Source organism: Melanotaenia boesemani, chromosome 4 (genome assembly GCF_017639745.1).
Source record: "Melanotaenia boesemani isolate fMelBoe1 chromosome 4, fMelBoe1.pri, whole genome shotgun sequence".
Lineage (NCBI taxonomy): Eukaryota > Metazoa > Chordata > Actinopteri > Atheriniformes > Melanotaeniidae > Melanotaenia > Melanotaenia boesemani.
In genome coordinates, this window is record NC_055685.1 from 4,077,225 (window position 1) to 4,105,010 (window position 27,786).

At 39.9% G+C, this 27,786-nt stretch overlaps 1 protein-coding gene across 1 annotated transcript; it reads right to left on the reverse strand.

Annotated features, from left to right (window-relative positions):
• Positions 1 to 758: 758 nt before the first annotated feature.
• On the reverse strand, positions 759 to 19,291 carry slc22a7a (solute carrier family 22 member 7a). The gene is made up of 10 exons (XM_041983083.1): positions 18,926 to 19,291; positions 18,163 to 18,266; positions 10,997 to 11,151; positions 10,597 to 10,765; positions 9,171 to 9,294; positions 2,642 to 2,751; positions 2,352 to 2,566; positions 2,097 to 2,205; positions 1,723 to 1,929; positions 759 to 1,357 (listed from the first exon to the last, which is right to left on the reverse strand). The coding sequence occupies exons 1-10, from the start codon at positions 19,289 to 19,291 to the stop codon at positions 1,201 to 1,203; spliced, it is 1,716 nt and encodes a 571-aa protein (XP_041839017.1). The 3' UTR covers positions 759 to 1,200.
• Between the last annotated feature and the right edge of the window lie 8,495 nt (positions 19,292 to 27,786).

Genomic DNA, 27,786 nt, shown 5'->3' on the forward strand with positions numbered 1-27,786 from the left:
CCCAGTCAACTAAGTCAGACTTTTTACTAAACCCGCTTTCTGAAACGGGGCCCAGGACACTTCATGGAATGAAATCATACACAGTACGCAGCGAGCCTCCTCCTGATTGCATTTATCTGGTTCGTAATGGGATACAAGTGTGGAGTCTGGATGGACCATTTCAGTGTATTGATAATCCACTTAACCCTTTAACACCTGACCCAAGAAATAATGGGCAAAAACAAACAAATTCTTCATTTTTTTTTAATCTGAAGTCTTTATTTGGCCCTTTAACAAAATAAATGTATAAAATAATCAAATACAATTTGCATACTGGGACTAAAATGTGTCCACAAGGGGGCAGGATTTGAGGAACTTTTTTAACAAAGTGATGCAGTAAGTTTGAAACTGTAAGAACCGATATGACAGTTTTTATTAAAGGGTTAATATTTCCTCAACATGATGGGTCCGTTGGAGATTACTGCTTTTCTTTTCTAACCGTCATTTATGTTCAAATAATGTCACTGTTTACAGAAGTGATAATAAAAGCCAAAGGGTTCAGATGAGTTTTCCATCCATGGACTCCACCCTCAGATGTGGATACTAAGAATAATCTTGTTCGGGATCATCACACCTTGAATACTTTGGAGAGAGGATTTTTTTAAGGTTGATAAGGAAAACATCTACAGTCTACATAAAAACATGTGCACCACCTTCCAGCAAGACATTATCTAGAGAAACAAATAAACAAAAAAAAAAAAAACAAGATTTGTTTTTTGTTGTTTTTCTTAATCTGCCTGTTTTGCATCCATTAAAGTTGATTCATTTCATCCCAAACTGTCAGGACTGCTATGTAGCTTCATGCTAACACCAGGTTATTAGCCTTTAATAATATTAATAATTGTACAGGGACAAAATCTCTTCTAGGAATGGTGCAGCTGCATGTCAATTTAATTTTTAGGATGACCGGTTGGGTAACTACTTTAAAAATTTACTTCAAATTGGTGATCCTAGTGAGCAGTACAGGTTTGAAAAGAGGTTTCTGTCCTTCTAAGGACCTGTCAATCACCTGAGGTGGCAACTGATGTCCAATCAGATAACCGATGACCCCGCCGCACCCCCCAGTCCTCAGCAAAGTAGTGGTAGAAAAAATTTGTTAAAGGCCAAAACCAAAATAAAAGCAGCCATTCACTGCTGCCTCCCCCCCACACACACACTACATCAATCATTTTTAAATATCTGAGACCAGCAGGGAGAATTTCTTCCCTCCACTGCAGCCGAGTCATCATTTCCTTCCTCCTCAGATGCTGTCGAATCTTTACAGTTTATTTCCTTTAGCTCAGTCTGAGCTCCTCCATCTGCATCACTCTGCATGTGTCTGAGAAGGAAAACAGAAAAAGAGGGACATTTTTATTTTTCCTTGAAAATGACAATTTTCAAGGAGACAAACCTTACGGCACATTACTGCCAGAATGAGAAAGCCCAGTCCCGACTGGTTGAGCAGTGTTTGGCTTAAGTTACTGGATAATGTAACTGGATTTCTGCAATATCCATTTTTTTCTTTAATTTAACATTCCTGCATTGTGTTAAAACATGTTATCAGTGACCTACAGAGCTCAGGAACAGTACAAAACATACGGTAAACACTGGGGATAACCACCTGGAATTCAGCTGCAATCGTTTAAGAGAAAATAACCCATTCAGCCGACGTCCCACAAATACAATGATTTTCTTTATCTGTACCTTCCCTCCTCAACATCAAAGATGTTTTCAGGCAGACGGACGTTGAGCGTCTCTGGGAGCAGGAAGACCAAGCTGCCGCTGATAATCCCGGTCCCCGCAAAGATCACAGGGGGCAAAAGAAGCCAAACGTCCTCCAGCAGCATAATCATTGGAGCCAGGGAGCTTCCGATCCGACAGAGACACGATGTGTAGCCTAAACCACACTGCCTGTCCAACAACACAACCAGGAGCTTCTGCTGTCATGCTGTATCACAACATGGTGCATGCACAGTAACTTAGAACAGCTTCCAGTAAAGGTTCTAACCTTCTCAGGAAAATCAGCATTAGTCCTTTTGGTTGATTTGTGTAGTTTGAGGATCACAGTGTGAGTTTACCTCAGGATGGTTGGATAGAGTTCAGCTGAGTACAGGAAGGCAGTGGTGAACGCTGCCTCGGAGAAGCCCTTTGCCACCACAGCAATGCACATACGAAGCATAGTGTACCCTGCAAGACAAAGAGATCAGCATCGATCTGTGCATAGAAATATCATCTATTTAAAGGATGAAACAGGCACAAGTCAAGTCAGCTAAATATTACATATCCTGTTTGTTCTGTATGTAAGAGTATACAGGTAGAGCAAGCGATGAAACCTAAAGGTATGGCTGTATTTATTCCAATCAGCGCTCCTGTTGTGATCAGAAACCACGCCTGACCATTACGCCGGCCTATCCAGTCCAGAACAAAGAAGGTGAGGATTTTGGCGGGAGCTTCGATGGCGCCGTAGATGAACTGAGTGAGGTAGATGTTGACACCAAAACCTGAGATCTTGAAACTGATTCCGTAGTATAAGAAGGCAGCAGCAAACCTGGAGGTACAGCAACACAGTCAGGATGAACACACCTGCACAGCAGACGGTACTTCCCAAAGGACGACCACGTACCAGAACAACCCGGAGCAGAGGGTGATCTTCCTCAGCTGGGGGGTTTTAATCAGATCCAGGTAGGTGTGGTTCTTTTCAGCAACCTCAGACACAGCAACCTTCCCCAGAACCTGAAACAACCAGAGTCCAGCTTAGAAATGACTTCCAGACTGATGTTTCAGTAAAGCTGACAAGTAACAAGAAGCATGGAAACGTACATTCCTGCAAAAATCCAGGATATGATGATGTTAAAAATAAGCAATTTAAAAGCTTTTCCCTCCTTTAATGTGACCTTTAATAACCCAAACAGTTCAACTGAAAACATATTATTAGAGGAAAAAGATAAACATTCAATCAGCTGGTTGTATAAATGTGGATATCCCCCCCTAAACTAAAACTTTATGAATTTAATCACAGCATTCAGTTTTCCAACAGTTAAAAAGACTCTGGATAAAGTTGTCCTTGCGGGATTTGCCTGACATTTCCTAATTCAGTCAAGCAGATAAGGGTCAGTTTACATGAGAATCATTCACTTCTGGATAGAAGCATGAAATGTTCTACAAATGTAATCAAATATGTCCTCTTTTATATAATAGCAAGACTCACCTTGGATACTTGCATTATTCAAAATGGCATCCAAATATGGCCGCTTAACAACACATTTTTCCTTATGACCCCAAATTACGACCTCCTAGGGCAGGGATCATCCCTTGAGGCAGTGTCCTGCAGGTTTTCACTGCGTCCCTGATGCAACACGTCTGGTTCAAATGAAATAGTTCTCCAACAGCTTGTTCTGCACCAGCCTCTTAAAGACCCTTTATCTCTGTCAGGTGTGCTGCATCATGGACTTATTGAAAACCTGCAGGACACTGGTTCAAGACATCTGGGATTGGTGACCCTTGTTCTAGGACAAAATGATGATTGTTGACAAATATGAAGTGGATATTCTGCACATTTTGAGCCCAAGATCAAGTCTGCATGATAAATGGTTCTCGATATATAGCTTAATCAAGTAATCCCAATAATGCAAATTCACTTCCCAGACAAGAAAAGATATAATATCAACGTTGATTTCAGGTTAGATTGTTGTTAACAATATGTAAGTGAATCAACCTTCGATTATGGCTGAATTCTCATTGTAAAAATGCCATCATTTAATCAGTATTGTTTTGATGTGCTGTGTGTAGCTGTGCCTAGTTCTTCTCTCTTTAAACAGGTACAGTCACAGCTACAGAAAGCACATCGAAACACATTCTCATTTCTTAACATCAACACTGTTTCAATGTGCTCTGTGAAGCTGTGCCTGCCCCTTTGTCCCTTGATGCCTAACATGCCCTTTTGTTCACATTTTTTTCATTTATTTATTTATTTACCCATGCATGCATGGGTGCTGTGTGAAAGCCTGCTGGTGTGTTCCAAAATAACTAATAAAGGTAGGTCACATGATCCACATAGACGTACACTCACTGCCCTGACGAGTCTTCCTGCAGCAAAGCAGCTAGAGACTGTAGTTTAGAAACCGGGAGGAAGGAAACAGCTGCTGTTCCTGTGAGGAGTTTTTGCAGCAGTATTTGCATGTGCACGTTGAATTCTTGCAATATGACTGATGAGGTAAAGTGAGCATCCTGTGTGTGTGTGTGTGTGTGTGTGTGTGTGTGTGTGTGTGTGTGTGTGTGTCTTGACACATCTCTTATAAGTTATAGCCACTTCTTAACCCCACAGTGTGCTGAGAGGAAAGTATGTCATGCTTCTTTTTGTTTCCACAGGAGACTTCCTTGATGCATATATCAGTACCAATGTTTACTGAGCAACCAACGTTTTTCTTGAAAAAAGTGCCGATGTCCTATTTCAGAGCAATGGGTTTAGCTACGATCCTCTATTGTTAATCCTAAAAGCACCAAAGTCCTGTAAACGGGACATGCTGTTTATATCAGATAAGTAATGTTGGTCAGTGAAAGGTAGGAAACTGGTGTGGATGCTGGGCATTCATACGATTATGGTACTTTTCTTCATGTTACCTATTTACCTGCTATATTGTAACTGTAAATACTTTGCCTTTCAATCTGAAATCCAATATACAGGACTGATGTTACGGGTAAAACAATTTATAGGTTTATTCAGGGGGTTAGGGTAGGCTACTCGGGGGTTAGGGTAGGTTTACTCTCTGGGTTAGGGTAGGTCTGTGCTTTATTTCTCTGAACTTGTGAAACCCTCCTGTTCTACACTTGGCATAAATGGGTTTTCTGAAGAGCTTCATTCACAGAGGCAGGATACTGATAAGAAGCAGATTTTTCAAGTGAGTTGTTCACACTTAGTTCAGTCATTATGTTGTACATATATATGTACAACATAACGACTGAACTAAGTGTAAACAACCACCATTCTATAGCTATACCACCGTTAAGCTATAAGTTAACCATGATACTACATTGTATTTCCACAATGAGTGTGTTAGGAGAGAAAGATGCTGTGGTGGTCAAACACCTGGTTGCAGTTATCAGGTGCAGATGGAACTGGTTTTGGCTCAAATTAGAAGGTAAAGTCATGGTGAAAGGACAAAAGCTGCCGTTTCATCTGTCAGATGTGTTTATTATACATCCATACTGGCCTGTAATGGATTTTTTCTCAAAATGCACCAGATTAATGCTTTAAAATATAAAATGTCCAAAGTTTTCTTCCAGGAGCACTTGCCCCAGACCCCCAGAGGGGATTTATCCTTCCCATCTTTTTCATCCCTGACCTGTTTTTATGTTTGTCTCATGCTCTTTTTAGTGTCTACTCAGATCAATAAAGCCCACCACAGCCTCCTCAACAACCACCTCCACAGAAAGTGTTCAGCGTACCCATCAGGTAAAACCTAGACTACCTCTGCTTTGCACAGCCCCCTAACAAAGATACAAGGTGTGGACAATGAGTTGGCATGTTGTTATTCCATGTTACGTTCTTCATGAATATGGGTTGCTGCAGTTCAACCAGTTAAATTGTAGGTCAGTTTCTGTTTGTTGTTTCAAGTTTTTTACTCCATGTGCCCCTTTTTAACTTTGAGCACCTGCCCCTCCAAACTGCATTTGATGCTTGGGGAGTGACACCTGTGTTAAAAAAAACTCAACTCCACACCCGAAGTGATAACAACAGAGGACGAAGCTGTTCTTGAATGGGACACTGTGATAGTGAACAATCATACCTGCCCACGGTTTCAAGTAAACAAAGCTCCTTATGCAATTTTTGCATAAGCCAGTCACTTGAAAACTTTCCACCAATAAAAGTAGCATTAAGAGAGCGTAGAGAGCGTAGAGTTATCAAGGTATGTGTGGGGGTCAAGCCCTGAATTCAGTGCAAAATCTACCAAGTCCTATAGAAAGAGGATGGACTGAAACCAGATAAGGCTTCATCCTAAGGTGGGCCACAGTGGCTTGTGCAAATGTAACAAGGCAAATTTTAGCAGCACATCTCTGTGCTATTGTGTTGGTGCATGTCAGCAGCCAGACGTTTAGCAGGTCAGCACTTCACTGTACTGATGCAGAGATTGCATTGAAGTTTATGTAATATTTAGCATGTCACTGGCCTTGCTTTGTGTTTTGCAGCTTTGTTGAGGTTTCTCATTGTGCTGATATTGTTCCTTGAACGTTCATATTCAGCCTTTGTATCTTTGAAAGCTTTGATATGATTATATTTGCAATTTGTGGAAATTTTAAAATGCTGAATTTTAAGAATTGTTTGTTGTACAAATTTGATCTTTGGCTCAAAATGTACAGAATGTCTATGTTTATGTTGGTCCATTATTTTGCCCTAAAGGTCATAACTTGGAGTTATGAGCAACTCTCAGTGGCCATGTTTTTACAGCATTGTGAGTAATGCAAGTATCTGAGGTGGGCCTTGCAAACATACTTGGCTGCATTTGCGCCAAATTTCATGCTTCTATCTGGAAGTGAATGATTGTTTGACCTCTGCTGGACTCATTTATCTGCTGCAGCAGAAGTCACTGCTCACAGAAAGCTTCCAGAGCACCAAGGTATCAGTCAGGAGAGCAGTCCAGAAAGATCTCCACAGCACTGGACCAGCCATGGGACACAGCGAAGACAGACTTCAGAAAGTAGAGAAAACATGGGACAGCGGGGACATAATGAAGGGTTTTCCTTCCAAAACTGATGAGACAAAAACTGGTCAGAAAGGCTTGTAAGAGACCTACAGCAACACCCAAGGGGCTGCTGGAAGTTCTGGTTGTGTCCTACACATTACAAAAACCTGAAACTGAATGCATCCACGTTTTATGCCCACTCTGCTTCTTTAATCCTGACAGGGTTTTTATTTGAATTGTTTGCTGAGAGAAAAATTTATTGGCTTCTAATGATCAAATGAATTAATCAGAGAATTAATTTATTATCAATTAAAAGGATAAATAATTATCTTAAAACCCTGCAGAAACATTTTTCTAAGATACTCATCATATTTTCTAAATATCTGAGATGAGTAACCGTTAATATGGTGTGAGAATAATAATAACCTATAATGTGGTAGTTTTTTGTCTAAGAAATAATGAATCATGGACGACATACCTGTTTCCATTTAATTTTACGGCAACATTACAAATGTAATGATTTAAGGAGGCATGGTGATCACCCAGAAGCACACGAGATTCCTCATTAAATCATTCCACCTTTAAACCTTGTTACCCAGTTTACAATTTATTACTAAATTATTACTACTCTATTACCACATGGTTGTCATCTTTACATTTTTGTTATTTCTTTACTGATTCTTCTCAAACTTTTTATGTTTAATATTACCAGTGTTTATACTACCATGTTATTATGTGATTGTTCTCTTAGTAATTACATGGTGTTTACCTAATTAGTACAACTTTATTAGCATTTAATTACCAAGTTCATTTATATTTATGTTGTTATATCCAGCAAAAAAAGTTTTAACGTACAGTTGGAGGGTTGGTGGTCTTAATTTAGAATCTGGTCATTAGTAATAATGTGTGGTAATAACTCAGCCTTGACTGATATATGAACTGTTTCCTGCATCATCACTTCATGATTTCACTGAATATGATCAATCATTCTTGAATACATGATGATAATTGTTTAAAAAGATAAACACGCTCCTGCTCTGAACACTGTCAGCCATCAGTACTCTCCGTCAGGGGCACTGAGGTCTGCAGGTCAGCTCCTCTTGTTCCAAAATTCAGAGGCGAAAAAAACCAAAAGAACCAGAGGCGGTCAAACTTTTTGTGGAATGAGCTCCCCTCCCAGATTAAACTGGCTCCAGTCTGCACACATCTTAAAACACATTTCCATTCATGGGCTTGTGGCACAGCATGAGAATTGTGTGTTTCTGTTTCTGTGCTTTCAACGTATTTAGCCTTTTCATTTCTCTTTGTGTATCTTAGCCTTTTTTTTAAGTGTTTTTAGTCTTTTGTATTCCTTTTTTCTCTTTTATCATAATCTATTAATGTCTTTTAGTGTCTTTTACTTGTTTAAATGTTGTTAGTCTTTTCTTTTTTTTTTTTTTTTTTGGTGTGTTCTACCTTTCTAAGGCTACGTTCACACTGCAAGTCTTAACGCTCAAATCAGATTATTTACTGAAATGTGAAACAAATGAAACCAAAATTGATGCCCAACTGATAAATGAAAGGAGATTAAGAAAAAGGAGAGCACAAATGTTAACAACACTTTCCAAAACTTCACTTTCTTTCCGTTGACTAGCTGCATTCCCCTTCCACCGGTGCAAAATTGTGATGTTTGTCTCACTTCTGTGGTGTCAAAGTCGGAAGAAATGCAGCTTTACTGTTTGATTTGCTTTGATCGGATATGTATCTGATTTAGGACATCATATGAAAGTGGCCTGGGTCAGATTAAAAAGAACTCAGATTTGTGCCGTTCAGATTGTCATTTAAAAAAAATCCTAAATGAATCACAAATGGCAAAAAAATGTGAAATGAGCTGCAGTTTGATCGGAGCGTAATTGCTTTATTGTAGCCTGTCTTGATCTGTTAATTTGTTTAAATCAAATCTTTTAATTACTTTCAGTGTATTTCACAGTTTTCGATTTATTTGGTATATTTCAGATATTTTATTGTATTTTGTTTCTCGAGGTTTTAATGTTTTTTTGTGGAGTGCAGAGTCTCTGGCTGTGTGTGTTGAACATCTGTGTTCAACAGTTATTTTATATGGGCAGCACATTGACAATCAAGTTTTAAAATATGCTATTTAAAAAAAAAATGCATCATTTCCCCACAGCCCAGAGTCTATAGAAGGTGGTGATGGCTTCAGACTTAAAGCATATATATCTGTAATTGTGCAGAATAAAGTTTATTGCCACTGATCAGTATGCAAAACAGCCATGTCATGCTTTTTCTTTCCTATACTGTTATTTAAAGTTTTCCAGTGCTTTCTTGTTTTTAATAAGCATCCGATTAAACACGCCTACAATAAATGCTGAGTGGTGGTTTTGGACCTACAAACAGCTCTGACATCAACAACCTAAATTCCTGCTGAAGCATTTATACAGTAGTTTATACTACGTGTTAATATTAGCTTTGTACCTCACTATCCAGTTTGGATGTGTTTGCATCCCTCCCGTTCATTGTAGCGCACTGAACCAGATATTTCTTGGCTTCTTCTATTCTGCCGCTAACCAGCAGCCAGCGTGCAGACTCAGGCAGCCACCTGAAGACAAACAGAGGGAACTGACGTACAGTGGTGTGAAAAAATGGTTGCCGTCTTCCTGATTTCTTTCTTTCTTTTTTTTTTTCTTGCATGCTTGTCACATGTAAATGTTTCAGATCATCAAAAAATGTAAACATTAGTCAAAGACAACACAAGTAAACATGTAACAATGCAGTTTCTAAATGAAGGGTTTTATTACTAGGGGAGAAAAAAAATCCAAACCTACATGGCCTGTGTGAAAAAGTGATTGTCCCCCCCTGTTAAAACATAACTGTGGTTTATCACACCCGAGTTCAACTTCCCTAGCCACACCCTGGCCTGATTACTGCCACACCTGTTCTCAGTCCAGAAATCACAGGACCTGCTTGACAAAATGAAGCTGGACATATTGCCGAGATCAAAAGCTATTCCGGAACAACTGAGAAAAAACGTAGTTGTGATCTATCAGTTTGGAAAAGGTAATAAAGCCATTTCTAAAGCTTTGGGATTCCACAGTGACAGGCCACTTCATCCACAAATGGCGAAAACATGGAACAGTGGTAAACCATCCAGGAGTGGCCTGCTGACCAGCGCCGCGACAACTCATCCAAGAGGTCACAAAAGACCTTACAACAACATCCAAGGAACTGCAGACCTCACTTGCCTCAGTTAAGGTCAGGGTTCATGGCTCCACCATAAGAAAGAGACTGGGTAAAAATGACCTGCAGGGCAGAGTTCCAAGACAAACCACTGCTGAGCAAAAAGAACATTAAAGCAGAAAACATCTTGGTTATCCCCAAGATTTAGGACAATGATCCAAAACACACCAGCACGTCCACCTCTGAATGGCTGAAGAAAAACAAAACAAAGACTTTGGAGTGGCCTACTCAAATTCTTGACCTGGATCCAGTTGGGATGCTGTGGCATGACCTTTAAAAAGGGGGTTCATGCTCGAAAACCCTAGCAGAATTACAACAATTCTACAAAGATGAGCGGGCCAAAATTCCTCCACAGCTCTGTAAAAGACACATTACAAGTTATTGCAAATGTTTGATTGCAGTTGTAGCTGCTAAGGGTGGCACAGCCAGATACACAGGGCCATGTATCTCCCTTTAATAATAAAAACCTCATTTAAAAACTGCATTTTGTGTTTAATTGTGTCTTTAATATTTAATTGTTTTATCTGGAACATTTAAATGTGACAAACATGTAAAAAAAGAAAATCAGGAAGGGGTCAAACGTTTTTTCACACTATGGTATACCCACACAAAAACATAAGTAAATCCTTCCAAGTACTGAAACTCAACCAAACTTTCACCTTACCACCAGGTGATGATGGCAACAACGCAGGGCACTGTCACCGCCAGCATCAGATGCCTCCAGTCTCTAATGAAGTAGGCGAGCAGGGCGAGAAGCATATTTCCCATGCTCCACGACAAGCTCATAACAGTCCCAGTAAACGTCCGGTGCTTTACATCCGTCCACTCGATGCCTGAGCAGAAGTTCAGAGTCAGCAGGTGTCAGATAACAATGAGAGACTCACATATGGAACTTGAGAGAAAACTGTAATAAAACTCTTGCTGTGAGCTGCAGGAATGATAAAAACACAAAACTGATCAACAGATTTGTGCACTGGTTATATTTAAGAAGCATGCAGATGTGGGTGTTTTTTTTGTTTGTTTGTTTGTTTGTTTTCTGCTGTAAGTGAAACAGGAGTTATTACCAAGAACCACGCCAATGATGGAGAGCCCGCTGAGGGCCACGCCGCTGAGAGCTCTGGAGATGGCAAACATGACGTAGGAGGTAGAGAAGGCAGAGGTGGCTCCCAGCATGCAGCTGGCAATTAAAGCTACCAGAAGCATGGCTTTACGGCCAAACCTGCGTCACACACATGCACACATGGTATTACATATGTTTTTGTTATTTTCAGATTAATCTCAGTTTTTCTGAACACTTGGACATTTTTTTGACTCAGCCAGCTGAATCCTGTGTATAAAAAATTATTTGATTACAGCTGTGGGACAAGTTACCATGAGTTACAAAATATTCAGACAAGCTAACTTACACAGCATCTACACACTCCCACTAGCTTGATCATGAAAACAAAATGTCTTATGATTATGCTGATGACACTCAGCTTTATATTAATGTCTCACCAGGAGACTCTGGTCCCAGACAATCCTTCAGTTCATGTCTCGGTCTCAGATGTTCCAGAATTTTCTTCAGCTAAATAAAGATAAAACTAAAATGATTGTGTTTGGAACCAAAGATGAGCATTAAAAAATTATTGTCCAGTTTCAGTCAGCCATGTTATAACCAACTGATCAATTCTCGAATCTTGGTGTCATTTTGGACCCTGAGCTAAATTTTAATGGCCATATTAAAGCAGGAACCAGATCAGCATTTTACCACCTGCAGAATATTTCTAGAATAACTGATGACTGATGACTCAGCATAATTTAGAAAAACTTAATCATGTTTTTAGTAGTCTTGACTACTGTAATGGAGTTTTTACAGGTCTCTCTAGAAAATCACTAAGACAACTTCAACTGATCCAGAATACTGGTGTCCTCACAATGGTTCTGGTTCTGGTCCAGCATATAGATTTGATCTGCTGATGTTATATGAGCCAACAAGACTTTTAAGGTCACCTGGGTCCAGTTTGCTTCCTATCCCGAGAGTTAAAACTAAACATTTAGTTTTCTGCTCTTGATATCCACAACAAACTACCAGAAAACCTGGAGCCTGATCCAAACCTGGAGTGTTCTGGCAAACATGGAGTCTGATCCAAACCTGGAGAGTCTTGGAAAACCTGGCATCTAATCCAACCTGAGTTCTGATAAATCACAGATTTTAATTGAGAGCTTTAAAGGGAGTTTTTCTTTTTGAATATATTTTCTTGCAGCTATACATTGACGGTGATGACGATGTGTCAAGCCTGAGGTTCATGTTGGCTCCCTGTAAAATCTCAGTTCAGGATGCGTGATTCAATGGATGTCAAGATTTAATGCAGTCTGTTGGTTTTCTTAATGTGGTGGGAAAGACTTCCACCCTTTCCCTCCAAATTGCACCCAACAGGTGCAACCCACCTGAGTGATTGCAGATCAGGCAGCTTTATAGCTGGCTTGGTGTGTGCTCCTTAGTGTGTGGTTTTTCCCTTCTGGGAGTTGGTTGGCAGTGGACTTGGCTGGTCTTGCCAGGAGATCTTTATTGTGGATCTACTGTAAGTGTCATTACTGTAACCTGTGTTCGGCAGTGTTTTTTTGTGTTTTGTCTTTGGGTGACAGCTTCCTGTCTTAGCTGTGGCTTGTTAGGTGGACTCTCCTTTCCCCTCTCAGCTGCTGCAGTGCCTGGGTGTTGGGCCGGGCTGAATTTGCTCTCCATCTAGGAGTCGAGTGTCTGGCTGCGTTTCCCTTCCTCCTTCAGGCAGGGGAGGCTTCATCCATGGGTAGGATATCTAACCCAGAGTTTTGTATGGTTTTAATATCTAACTCATTGAAGTTTTTGGTTTTAGACTTATAGGTTGGCTGGACGCTCTGAGGCAGATTCTGCTCTGGCGTCCTGGAATGCTCCGTCTTGTCTGGGTTCATTTCCATTGAGCACCTGTTTGGACACACTCTGCCTGGCTGAACTAAGTGCATGGCTGGGCTCCTGCTGGGCCATCCTTGCTGCAACTTGGTTTTATGGACTTTCATGGTTTGGTTTTTGTGTGCATTTTCTGATTTGACCTTTTTTTTTTTTTTTTTTTAAATAGACTTCCTGGGGTAAAAGCCCCCAGGTGGTGGTGTCATCCCACCCACTCGCCACATTAACTAGTTTATTTCTATAAACTGTCATAAATATAAAGACAGTTATTAACTGAACTAAGGTGGATGTGTTAATTTGATTATATTGGATTGAACTGTTTCCATCTGGAAAGGATGGAAAATAATGGGACCTTCTGTTTCCAGTGGGTGGGGCTATGGTGATAAAAAAAAAAATCACACTTCAATTCAAGATGGCTGACTTCCTGTTTTAACCTGTAGGCTTGACATGTTGCATCTGTGTACCATATTTCATCAATGTTGGAGAATGTAATGGGCTGAACTGACATAAATATTACAAGGGCTGCTATAGAGCCAGTGTGGAACCTACCTGGAATATTTTAATAAGACCTACGTTTGGGCATGGGTCTCTTCAACCATGCCAAATGTGAAGATCAAAGATTATTGGATTATTTTGGATTATTGCGTAATCCAAATTGACATGTGGGTGTGTTCAGGATTGTACTGCCGTCATACGTGTACAGTTTTATGTAGATAGCTTGTTTTAAATAGACATCAGTTTCATGTTTCACTACAAAACAGAATTTGAAGTTCCACCCCTGCTGAACTTCTTTGAGACAGTTTTTGATGAGTTTTATTCACACATACCTTCCATACAGGCTGACCATTTCAGATGGCAGTACGATTAAAATCTGTAGAAAGTCTGCTCAAATGTGACACCTGGAAATCAACAACATGGGCATCTTTGAACCAAAATGATTGACTTTCTCCTGGTTTTAGACCATTGCTCCAGAAGGCATTTTTTTTAACCCACCCTGGCATGTAGAATATGTGTACCAAATTAAATAAAGACTGAGGTGTAGTGATGGAGCTGCCACAAACGCTGGCACTGTTGAGTCTATTTTTGCACCCTTCCGGTGCTTGGGGCTAATAAGCCGTTGTGTGCATGTTTTCTGGTTGCAAATAGATATGTTAGCTTTCCACTGAAAATCAAGCATGGAACAGGATTTTAAAATGTGAGTAAATGTGTAAGGAGATATTATGATCTTATTGTGTGACCATGAAATTAAACCTCAACCACATCACGAGAAAGTCAGCAGGTTTAATCTGAGAATAGCTGCTGGATGAATGTGTGAAATCACATGTCTTTACTATGGTCAGTTTAATATCCAAAATGTCAGTTATTCAATAAATTCACATCAGTGATTGCAAACAACTACACAGAGTGTAGGACACACACACACACACACACACAGAGAGAGAGAACCTGGTCTCTGGTTGTGTTGTTGTAGCAGAGCAGCAGCAGCTGACTGGTTTATTTCAGCTTTCTTTCAATCACATGACAGCAGTACAGTGATGTCTCACTTGAAGTGTGTGTAGAAATGTTTCTTTTCGATGACTGTAAAGTTCTTTAGATATTTACTATCTCAGCTTATTTCTGCTTATTCAAATTTTTCTCATTTATTTGAATTTAAATTCAGTGTTTAACAGAGAGGATTTTTAAGACAAAATATCAAATGTTGAAACAGAAATTTTGCTGTTAGTGTCCACTCATTTTAACCACTGTGAGCCTTTGAGCAAGGCCTTTAACCCCCCCACAACTACTCCCCAGGCACTAAAACATGGCATCCCAGCTCTCTAGTATATTTGGCAATGGGTCAAAAGTTGATGAGTCGAAAGGTCAGACCAAAATTTCCCAACCAGAATCAGTAAAGTAAAATTTATTACCTCCACCAAAGAAGAAGTTATGTTTTAAACTGATTAGAATTTGGTGGTGATGAATTTTTTTAACAATAGAACCGCCAACATTCCAATAACCTCTAGGACCACCAGAGGGGGTCATTTTGATACCCTGCCAAAGCAGCATAAAAATTACTTTAAAACCCGTTTGGCTGTGTACAGATGGATGCAGCAACATGTCAGGGCTGAAGACAGGAAACGGAGGAGGCACAGAGAACCTATGCATTTAAAAAAAAAAAAGATTGGTGATCACGCTAACAGTTAGCAGGGAAAACGCTAGCTGTTAGCAGTGAACCCGCAAACAGTTAGCGGTAATCATGTTAGCTGTTTACAAAGTTATGTTTTATTGGCCTGTTTACATCTCTTCCTCACAACTGTGTAAACAGCTAGCATGTTTACCACTAACTGTTAGCGTGTTTACCGCTAATTTGCTCATATGTATCAGACTTACTGGTTTTACTCGGTCTTTTTACTCAGAACAGAACATCAGTGATGTGAAAGCAGTGCAACAATCGCTATCATAGCGATCCACAGCAGCTGATGAAGGTGCTGTTTAAGTTGAACTGTCAATTAATTTAAGAGCTTTGCCGGGGACTTTTTTTTTTCTTTTCTTTTCTTTAATCGCTGTTTTATACCATGGGTGCTCAGGGGTGTAGCACAAAAGTCTGAGCCCTATGTATATACAAACTTGGTGGGCCCCTATGTGGACATGATCAATAGTTCTTATACTTACTTTTTCCCACGGTATAAGACAAAGGTACTAAATATGATATTAATTTTCTAAGTGGCAAAATGGCTTCTCTGGCCATTTTCCTGGTTTATCTGACAGACACTTTTTTGCATTGCTCAGCCTCTCTCTGTCTTCCTGTTCCTCCTCCTTTTCTCCTCAACCTTCTCACTACCTTCAGAGCAATCTCCACTTCTCAATAAATGCAATAAACCTGTTGCTCGGCTACCAATGACTCCATGAGTCATGTTTAGTATTGAACCTCTTGTCAGACTGTAAACTGTATTCTGTATCAATAACAAACAGGCTGGACAGCTTTCTGATTCTTGTCACTGCCTTATTTCCTATAATGTACTAAATGAGGTAATTCAGTAATAATTATAGTACAGCTCTTTTTCCCTTTTTCCATGTTAGATATTTTATAAGATATTAAATCTGACTCCAAAGCACCAACAGTAGGTGATATTATTATCAGACTTATTAATCAGTCATTGTCAGTTACTAAATTAGGAAATTTCTTTCTTCCTGTTTTAAATGATTAATTTAAAAATTATGGTGGATTATTATATCAACACTACAGACTTTGGGGTCTGGTGCGTTCAGGTTTTCAGATAACATGACATCTTCACAATTCTGAAATGAATTGCTACAGTTAATCCATTTATACCAAATATGGCATGATTAATCAAAGGGAAAAGATAAAAATTTGATACAAAGCTGAGCAATGTTTTTATCACGAGGTCCATGAAATCAAATGATTTTCGGTAACAACTTAGAAAGAAAGAAAATGTGTCCCTAAATGAATCCTAATGTATTTCTTTCAGATACCTGCTGCTGATTTCAGTTCAAAGTGTGTCTTAGATCAGGTGCTGCTCACCTCTCTGCTCTAAGAAATGAAAAAGAAGCTGCTGTCTCTCATTTAATATTCCCTAGGGTTTTTTCTAAAAGATTTTTTTCTCCCTTTCCAGTGTCCAGACTTCACTTTCTGCAGGAAATACATGACTTCCTCCTCTGGCTGTTAAAGATGTGACATTCATGAACGAATCGATTCTTTTGAACAGCTCTCTTAAATGAACAATGACAACTGAGTTGCTGCTGTGAGACATTCTTTGTTATCTACAAATTCTTCTTGCTGCCTTCATGTGACAAGTATGTACCATCATGGGAGTCTTATGGCCAACATGCTGCATTCATGTGAATGCATCTATGGGCAGAAAGTATTGATTGGATACAAATACTGAGTTACATCCAAAACATTTACTAATATTTGCACTGATGTTGTTCAAGTTTATTTTATTTTTATTTATATTTCTTTTTGTATTTTTTTCTAAACCTTTTTGTTTGTTTTTGTTTTTTTGCATGACTGAAATGTTCTTGTATGGAAAATTTTAGAATAAAATTGTTTTTCATGGAAGTTAATTGTGGCCTGTTTAGTTGTTGTTGTGACACAAAGTATTTTGGTGAAGGAAAATCCAGAATAGTGATCTCACTGTCAAAGAATGAGGATGTGGAGCCAGCTTATTGAATGATTACAATGAAAACACAAGCCAAATTAATTTTATTCCTATTTACACGTGACATCTAAAAAAATAAATAAAAAACATAAGACCAAGCCAGTCTTTGACAGGAACAACTCCTCAGGACCTGGCTTCCTTCCAGAAGCCGCAAACCCTCCTAGTGGCTGTCTGGCTGGTTTAACTTCGTTTAACAGACCGGTGCAGATGTGGACTAAACCATTTACCACAACTTCAGAGGGGTGACGGGGTACTTAAAGAACATCCATCATTATTGTTAGTGAAAATTTTGTTCTCTCTGCACCTTAATTCAGGCAAACTGACTTTGATTATTTTAATTTAATAGAAATGTTAAAATGGATTTTTAAGAGCCCCCATCCTGCAGTAAGCCCTGAATAAAGAGTACCGTTCAGTCCCCAAGTCCGATGCCACTAGTGCTGCTCACCTCTGCAATGAAGAAGCAGCTGCTTCTCCTGACTACATTTCCTCTCTCTCTGTTTAATTTATTTTATTTTGATGGTTTCATTTCCCTTTCTTTTGGACAGACAACTTCTTCCTTCCTCCTGCTTCTAGATGTTAATCACTGAATAGAATGCAATCCACTGTTGTTGACTCCTCAGTAAGAAAAGTAGCTAGTGGCTGTCTTCAAAGTCGCTAAATGACATTGTCTAATTTGCATAATCAACCTATTACAACAAAAAAAGGACTAAAGGGCACTGCAGGGGAGAGGAATAACGTTGTGTGAGAAGCATTAAGTGGAGGAAATACATCCTAAATATGTTTAGACTTCAAAAGAACTATCTTCTGTCAGTATTGGAAAAAATGATAAGCCAGTTCTGGTTGTAGTAGTACCAACAGAAAGCAGTGAGAGCTGTACCCTCTTGTCTACAAGTTATTCTAACTTGTGTGGACAAACCACACTCACATGCTATGAACTCTCTGAAGAACTGCGGGCTTTGTTCACACTCATTTGGACTTTTTCCACACTTCAGATCAAAGATGCTGGCTAGATAAACTGAGCAGAAAGAGTCTGGATGAACATTTGCTTCTTCAAATATAGACTTTACATCTCTGGAAATGTTGGAAACAGCTGAAGATGTTTTTGAAACTATGACAAAAAGCATGTCAGAACGAAAGAACTTACTTATCTGAAAGCTGCCCAAACAGAATGGCTCCAAATGTGACACCGAGGAAGAAGTAGGTGGCGAGAGCTTGATTCAGATGTTTGTTATCACACACCAGATCCCACTGCAGACAAATTTAAACACAGTCTGTTTCCACAAATGTATTCATATTTAGTTTTATAACAAGGATTTTAACATCTGTTCTATGTGTTTTCATTCTGGTGCCTGGTGTTGATTTTGTTTTAAATTTGTCCAAAGTGGAAGATAAATAGTAGGAAAAGCAAAACAAAGAATAACATAAAAACATAACGAAATAAGATATTTAGCATAAAAATCTAAAAAAGATAAAATAAATAATTCTAACTTTAATTATGATTGCACCTGTACACATTACAGAGAGAGGATGTGCCTGAGAATACATAGAAGGATTACTAATATCCCAAGAAGAAAAAAAAGTGAAAACAGGTAAAGAGTGAAATGAATAATGAGGTGAGATGGAGTGTACTGCACAAGAGTCCAGTTGTTAGTTAGGTATTTGTTTATTTGTCTGCAGACTAGTGGGCATTTTCTTTGTTGTGCAGTTTGACAGCAGCAGCATCTTCATCTAACTGTAAGTTTGATCTTTGACAGAAACCACATCATCTATTCTGTCATCAGTGTTTTACATGTTTCTAACTGCTGACAGTAAATAAAAAAAATGACGGAAGTCTACAGTAGAGCAGCAGTCAGGAAAAGAAAACATATTCTCTGGAATTTTCTGACAAAAAACTTTTTTTTTTTTACCTCTGAGGCAGTTGTGGAGCTAAACTGTGAGAGGTCGTAGATCCAGCCATCTGGACACAGTACAGTCCTGTTTGCTTGGCTGAGGTTGCTGCTCGGTGATGAATCATAGACCCTGCAGGAGCTGAAGGAGCCATCATCCTGGCGGGGGATCCTGAGGGCCAGTGTCTTGGAGTCGGGGGCCCACCTGCTTCCATTTGTTTCCTCTGGGCCGCTGAGGGAGCATCGGTGAGGAGGGGTGGCAGAGATGAAGTTATGCAGGAGGAAGTGGAGGGGGAGGATGGCACGAGGCAAGCACAGGATGACCAGGAGCAGAATCTGAAATTTATTAAAGCCACCAATATCATCCAGGATTTCCTCAAACCTCATTGTGGCAAGATGGAAGAGCTGAGGACCAGAGTCTAACTGCTCAGTCTGTGTTTTACTCAGTCTGTCTGCAGCTTTCAACAATCACTTCTGCAGGGGAAAACAGTCAGAGGGAGGTTCCTCAGAGCTAAGGACTAATCAGAGAATAGATTCAGTGTTTATCCATGGATGTGTCCATCTGCCTGGGATTCTTCAGTCTAGACAACCTTATGCTAATTCATTACTGTAAAATGTACATGAATGCAACATCCTATAAAGAAATATTCCTTTATAGTTACAACATAGACAACATGTCAGAAGTTATTGGTGAAAACATGTCTTAAAATTGATGGCAGCAACAAACATTTTTAATAAAAGGACAGGGGCAACAAAAGGCTAGAAATGCAAGAAAATTCGGTCAATCATCAACAGGTCAGAAACATGACTGGGTATGAAAAAGGGCACCTTAGAGAGGCAAAGTCTCTCAGAATCTACAATTGAATTGGATTTTCTCAGAATTATGTTTCTCAGAATTAAATAATAGTAATATATATAATTTTTTTTTATAAACAGAATGTAATATCATGAAAATATTCAGATAATCTGACAAGTGTCTATGGAACTTGTTATGTACTGACGTTTATAAGTAGTCAGACTTATTGTGAAAGGTCTGACAGCACTTCCTTTGTTTTGTATCGCCACTTCCGTGTGACTGATATATACTGTTGAGATGCTGTGAAGAGCAATACAAGAGCATGAAGTTAGACCGGGCTCCTTGTCGTCTTTATTAGTTAAGACACTCCTTGTGCAAGTAAAGATAAAACAGAACTAACAGCTGTCACATCTGGAAAGACTCAATCACTACTTAGAGCAACATCTGCTCCAGTCTATCCAGTCTCCTTCAGGGAAGGCCTTGCAGATTTTCACTTTAGTTCAGTTTTATTTGTATGGCTCGAATTCACAAGAAAATCGTCTCAAGGCACTATAGTAAGCGTTGGGCATTGTTTGAATTTGAACGATTCCGGTTCTGTGTTTCGATTCTCGATTCTCGATTCTCGATTTAGATTCTTTTAGGAGTCAGGGTGAAAACAGTTTACATGTTTTAACCTCATCAATCCCGGCTGGTCGCCGGCGACCAGGTCGACCTTTTGCTCGATAAACTCTAAAACTTCTCCAATAACACTTTTGTCAATATAGGCATGCTATACCTAGTTTGAAAGCTCTGCAGTCGAGCCACATAATTTATATTACAGTACTCCTAAACATCAAAACACAGTTAATGAAAGATACACTATGGCTAGCAACACAGCTAACGGGACTTCCTACCTTTTTTGCGGTAATGACATCACATTATTATCTATTTCAGGGGTGCCCAAGTCCGGTCCTTGAGATCTACCATCCTGCAACTTTTAGATGCAACTCTTCTCCAACACACTTCTCGAGGACCAAACTTGGGCACCCCTGATCTATTTCATGATCAACTGTATTACTTTTCCACAGAAGTGTCCAGTGTTAAAAAATATCAAAAACAGTTTGCCACATAATTATTCCAAGTTATGTATTTTTCCAGTATAGTCCTTATGAAAGTCTGTCTGCAAACTCCTTCTTCATATATAAAATCAAATTTGCGGTCAACCATTTGACCTTTCTGTGAACCCAGTGTTGTTGGGTATGTTTGTATTCCTCACCTTTCTGGCCAAAAAAGAAATGTGTCCCGACTGTTTTATGTGGCATTTTCATCTCAGGACACCTGGAGATACACAACAAGCACTCCCTGCTTGACTAGACAAAACACATTTGCTCTTTTTCTTTGCGGCCTATAAAAGTTGGTGATGATAGGCTGTTGTTCATGTCACTCACAAAGTAGCCAATCACTGGGTGGTTACGCAAACGCTTCCGGCAGACTGTGGAGAGGACCAACTGGCACCACAACTTTTAGCCAGAAAGACCTGCTGAGAGAGAATAATAGAATATTTCAGCAAGACAATGCTGAACCACAACCTGCATCCATCACAGCAGCATGGCTTCACAGGAGAAGAGTCCGGCTGCTGAACTGGCCTGCCTGCAGTCCAGACATTTCATCAATACACAACATCTCCAGCAACCCAAGGTCCAGGACTGGAGAGCAGCTAGAATCCTGCATCAGACCAGAATGGGACAACATTCCTCTTCTAAAACTCTGGCAACTGGTCTCCTCATTTCCCAGATGTTTCCAGACAGTTGTTAGAAGAAGAGGGGATGCTGCACCATGCTGAACATCTCCCTGGAACTACTTTTTACACCGTGCTGAACATCACCCTGGAACTACTTTTTACACCGTGCTGAACATCACCCTGGAACTACTTTTTACACCGTGCTGAACATCACCCTGAAACTACTTTTTACACCATGCTGAACATCACCCTGGAACTACTTTTTACACCGTTCTGAACATCACCCTGGAACTACTTTTTACACCGTGCTGAACATCACCCTGGAACTACTTTTTACACCGTGCTGAACATCACCCTGGAACTACTTTTTACACCGTGCTGAACATCACCCTGGAACTACTTTTTACACCGTGCTGAACATCACCCTGGAACTACTTTTTACAGACGTGTTGCTGCCATCAGATTCACTATGAGCTCATATTCTCCATGAAATGGTAGAATGTCTCAGTTTCATCATCTTATATGTTGTTTTTGCTCTATTGGGAATAAAATATGGGATGATGAGCTTTAGAAATGATTGGATTCTGGCTTTATTTACATTTTATACAGTGTCCCAACTTTTTTGGAATGGGGGTTGACAGACTTACAAGTGATCACAACTTGTTTTTCCTTGGAGAGCTGAGCTTATCTCAGCAGGATCACACTGCTCACTCCATCAGCACGTGTTAATCATTACAGCCTCAGCTCTCAGTCTCTTCAGACCTACACGAGATACAGAGATCAAATCAAATGTGAAATTCTATTTACAATGCAAAGGAGTCATCGACTTCAGCACATGACTGAACTTAAACGCATAAACATGTTGTGTTCACGGCTTGGTCACGTATTAATGCTTCTGTGAGGGTAAACCTGGTGACAGTAAAGCCAACAAAACAAGAATAAAACTCACCCTGTTGGGACATCAAGATAGCGCCCATATTTTTTTCTGTCATCAAAATCTGCTTTTCAACAAAATTTTCAAAACATGTATTTTATTAAATAATGATGATTTAAAAAAAAAAAACTTATTAGGCCACACCTGGATCATCCAACCAGTTCTGGTCCATGAACTGTGGTTCAGTGAGGCCAGAGAGCTGGTGGAGCTGCAGTAATGGAGTAGTTCATGTTTATCCAGGTCACCTGGATTTTTCCATTTCATTAATGAAACATGTCTGAAAAACACACCAATGTAGAAGATTCACCAATATTAAAAAGTTAAAAAAAAAGAACAACTCCTAATTCCAAGTGATTGTGCATATTTGTAGATACCTCCACAACCATCTGGATTTATGACTAGCTAACAAACAGACCATAGTTTGTGAGACTGAAAGATTGTGTGTCTGAGATGGTTGTCAGCAGCACTGGAGCACCACAAGGGACTGAACTCTCACCATTTCAATTCACACTGTACACCTAAAAGCCCATTTATGCTTCAAAAAAACAGTACATACACTACTGTTCAGAAGTTTGGGGTCACTTTGCTATGGGATTCAATAGGGAAGTGACCCCAAACCTTTGAACGGTACTGTAGATGGACAGACCGTTTTGTCCATCTTCTACCTCAGTTACATGCGTAATTTGGTCCATTTTGGGAGCTTAGTTATCTGTCGCATGACACAGAAGATGGAGCAAAATATTACAATACAAAGGAGCTGACGTGCGACCACTGAAAGAAACAAACGAGAGAAGAAGAAGAGGAACAGAAAGGGAACAAAAAAGCAGAAGAAGAATGAAGACGAGCACAAGAACTGTAGAAACTGCATGAGCTTTTGAAGAAAATATATGAAAGTGTTTAGGCATGTAGGGCAGTGGAAACAGCTTCATACTTGTGCATTTCCACAGCCAAATGTGTCTAAAACTGACAGCGGATCGCAGGAGTGAACTCTGTACTCGGCACTGCCCACTAGTGGATGAATTGACTTAACCATGGCAACCCAAAAGATGCACAGCAGTATGAGGACGCAATATGACAATGGATTTCCCTATTTATGTACGTAAGGGAGCATAAATGGGCCTTTAGACTTCCAATACAACTCTGAGTCCTGTCATCTGAGGAAATACTCTGATTACTCTGCAGTTGTGCTGGAGTATTGCTAATGGACAAGAAGCTGAATAAAGAGAACTGGTCAGTCAGTTTGTGAGATGGAGCAGAAACAATCGCTCCATCTTGAACGTAAACAAAACAAAAGAGATGATTGTTGACTTCAGGAGTCGAGGGTCAATGGCTTTTTGGTAGTTGCATCTACATGGACTTTAAGGAATATAGTTTTGGAACCACTGGTTTTAAATCACTGTCACCTGTTAGTTGTTTACCTTCCAGTTTGTAACCAAATGTTTTGGTTGAGGAAGAGTCAGGGCTGCATTGTGAGGGGACGAACAGATGATGCATTTCAGGGGGAGAAGCAGCTTGACTCAAGTTCTTTGGATTTAAATTATCTGGATTACAGAGAATTCACTCATTCATACTGTTATTCATAGTTTGGGAACACACATATAAAGTTTAGTTATTAATTTCAGTGCATCATCATGAAAGCACATGATAGACTGCATATCTCTCAGCAGGCATACACTGCTTTTAACACAACTCATGACATGTTCTTCTGATGCAACAGTTATTGTGTATACTGCTTGACTATTGCAACTGTATGTAAAATGTAACATCACAATCTGTAGCTGAAGCTGAGTTTAAATATCTATAGTGTACAGAGACATTTGAAACTGTTATTTTACAGATTCATTATGAAACGAGGCCTCACTCTCCTAAAGATGTGCTTTCAGAATCTCAAATGGAGATTTGTTTTCTTCAGGTTTCTGTACTTTTATGTGAACAGCTGCTTTTCCTGTCTGACATTTCCAGCAGTAAAAAATCACAAGGAGAGCTAATCTATCCTATTACATCCAGAGAATAACCAGGGAATAATCCTTCCCGCTGCTGAGATGTTTTTCTAGAAATCAGGATTCTCGTTTACCCTGTGTAACATTACTCTTCTCGTCTATTACAGACTGTCTTGTCTTGCACATCTGAGAGTTATAATTTTCAGACTGGTGAGTTTTTTTGTCTTTGCCTCCTTGTTTCCAGGGAAGGTGGTGTGGAAAGGCCCATTGGGAAGGCAGCACTGCTCCCAAAGCAGACAGGAGAGGCAGCTCAAAGGGATGTCCTGGAGGATGGGAAGGCAGAACCAGCCGAGGCGTCATGGCTCCAGTATGACATTCATCCCAGTGGCAGGACGACAACAATAACCAAGAGTCACATCCTGTGTTCTTCCTGCTGGGCACCATTTCACAGCGCCATCTGTCGGTGTAAAAGAGTAAAAACAACACTAATGTTGGGACCGCACAGACAAGACAAAGAGTTTAGGTTTAGTAGTCGGTTTACACCAGGAAACATGATGTCATTTCAAACAGGTGATGTCACAAAAGCATGATCTGTGTCTGTAGGTGCGTAGACAATGGGCATACGCCATATCAGTATACATACATTCACATTGTTTAGGCTCTGTTTTCACCACAACACTGAGACAGTAAAACGCAAAAGTTTTGTTGCGTTCTGGCAACTTTTTTTGACGGTTATAGGTGGATAAAACCGTAAATATTTGACAACAGCCTCCAGGGGGAAATTTTCTCACAGTGCAAGTCACGTCCCATCAGTGTAAACTGGAAGGGGAATCTTTTGACAGCAATGACATTTTTCATGTCATCTTGCACTGAGTCCCTGCTTAAACTGCAAGAAGCACGGCAACAACAATGGCGGACCTCCATGTCATGTTTGAGGTTACGTGCGTTAGATAACTAGTGGTTGATACGTAATGCTTCTGTTGTTGTCTTGTGTTTTGCAAGGCAAGGCAAATTTATTTGTATAGCACATTGCATGTACAAGACAATTCAAAGTGCTTTACATAAAACATAAAAACATTACAGCAAGGTGCAGGGAAAGAAAAAACAAGAAAGAAAAACAAAGATTAAAAAAGATAAAATTGATTTCATAAAAACAGCAGGAAAAAGCTCAGATAACAAAATAAAGGTAAGATTTCAGAGTAAAAGAACCAAATGCAGATCTGGATTTCTAAATAAAAACTAATGAAATGCAGCAGAGAACAGGTGGGTTTTTAACCTGAAACTGAGTGTTGCAGCTGATCTGAGGCTTTCTGGGAGTTTGTTCCAGACATGTGGAGCATAGAAGCTGAATGCAGCTTCTCCATGTCTGGTTCTGACTCTGGGAACTGATAAGAAACTGGAATCAGATGACCTGAGGGTTCTGGTAGGTTCATACTGGGTCAGGAGGTCTCTGATGTATTTTGGTCCTAAACCATTCAGAACTTTATAGACCAGCAGCAGAACTTTAAAATCTATTATATGACGAACAGGCAGCCAGTGTAAAGACCTCAGAGCTGGACTGATGTGGTCCACTCTCTTGGTCTTAGTGAGGACTGGAGCAGCAGAGTTCTGAATCAGCTGCAGATGTCTGACTGATGTTTTAGGTAGAACCTGTAAAAACACTGTTACAATAATCAAGTCGACTAAAGATGAAAGCTGGACTAGTTTTTCCAGGTCCTGCTGAGACATCAGATCTTTTACCCTTGATATATTCTTAAGGTGACAGTAGGCTGATTTTGTAATTCCCTTAATGTGTTTCTCAAAGTTAAGGTCTGAGTCCATCAATACATCCAGATTTCTGGCCTGGTTGGTGGTTTTTAGTTGTATCGACTGAAGCTCTGTGGTGAAATTTAATCGTTTCTCTTTGGCTCCAAAAGCCATCACCTCAGTTTTGTTTTTGTTTAACTGGAGAAAGTTCAGACACATCCAGTCATTAATCTCCTCAATACATTTCCCAAGAGCCTGTACAGGGTCTCGATCTCCTGGTGACATTGTAATTTATATCTGCGTGTCATCTGTGTATTATTTTGCGGTCGTATGAGGATGCTGTGGACACCTGGGTGTGTCGTTGCAAAGTTTCACTGTTCACTAGAGCCCTGGCATGCACACTACTGTCCAAAGGGAAAATATTAGCGTGTTGTGTAGAAACAGTGTCGTGTAAATGGGCCTTAGGTAACTATTTACATAATTTTGAAGGATACTATAAGTTGTGAAGAAAAGTAAAAATGATTCACATTCATTGCTCACCAAGGAGAGTAAAGGAAGTGAGTGATGAGATGGAATGAACTAAGTGTGTGGATGTTATTATAAAGGGAGATTACACAGTCTGATGGCTGAGGACAGGAATGACCTACAGCATACATGGGGAGCGTGGAGTTGTCAATGATGGGTATCAGCTTGGTCCACATCTTTCTGTCCAGTCCAGAACAGCTCTCCTAATCAGTAAACTTCTTCCTGTCTCTGATAATGCAGCGTCCTCCCCAGAAGATAAAGGCGTGAAAGAGGCCAATACAGTTTCATATGATGGCATGGGTAAAGCCCCACCCACACTGGAGGAGCGTCAGCAGGCCTTCCTGTACAGGGCGTCCATGTTGTCTGGATGTTCATAGGTTTCTTTCAGAAGTCTTCCTGCATGTTTACTATGTAACATGAGTCATGTTTAAATTATCATTCTTCTGGTAGATAAAGGATTTTTTGTGTTTGTAATACCAATTAGCTCTTTTGTTTATTCATATCTTCTATAAAATTCTTTAAAATCTGCAAACAGAGTTTTGTGTTTGACATTGAAAAGAGCTTAAAGCTGTTTAATCCCTTTTTTTCATGCACTGATTCCAACCAAACTTAACATTGATCCTACTGGAGTTGGTGAAATCTATTGATTAGCCATCCTACACTAACTTCTGTCTTATCTTGGCCACCCCTTTAAACATTCCCTGGATACGCCCCTGTTCTGCAGCTTTGTTTGGCTAGCTTTTGGCCTTGACTTACGCAGTTGACTCCATATGAGAATAACTGCCAAAACTCACCCACATGACCTCCACACGAGGAAATTGTTCAGTCTGGCTCCTCGTATCTAGACCACATCTGGCCCACACAACAGCTGCCAGTGCTGTAACTGTGCCATGAATGCCAAAAGAGGCCCGATTAGGCCAGATGCTATTTAGGAGCTTCGCTCAACAGAGGAGGAGGACTGAGACTTCACCTCTCCTCTACCTACAACTTTAAACTTTCAGCTACCCCACAGAGACTGAGGGCATCTATTCACACTTAGCCGCTAAACTACAGACAAGGTCTCTACAGCGAGACCTCAGGTGAGTCATGACCCTTAATGACAGTCATACAGGCTCTAAATCATCAGTGGTTACTGGGGTAAAATCTACCACTATCTCCAAGAGAACTGAATAAGCTCTTCAGGATGAGAGGAAAACATCTTGAAGAAACTAAAACCAGACC

Excerpts from the sequence above, each read along its gene's own strand:
- slc22a7a (XM_041983083.1), bottom strand. The coding sequence starts at position 19,291 with ATGAGGTTTGAGGAAATCCTGGATGATATTGGTGGCTTTAATAAATTT. Across the intron at positions 11,152-18,162 it reads TTTGGGCAGCTTTCAGATAA|GTTTGGCCGTAAAGCCATGC; the intron begins GTAAGTTCTTTC and ends TGTGTGACGCAG. Across the intron at positions 2,206-2,351 it reads AAATACAGCCATACCTTTAG|GGTACACTATGCTTCGTATG; the intron begins GTTTCATCGCTT and ends TTTGTCTTGCAG.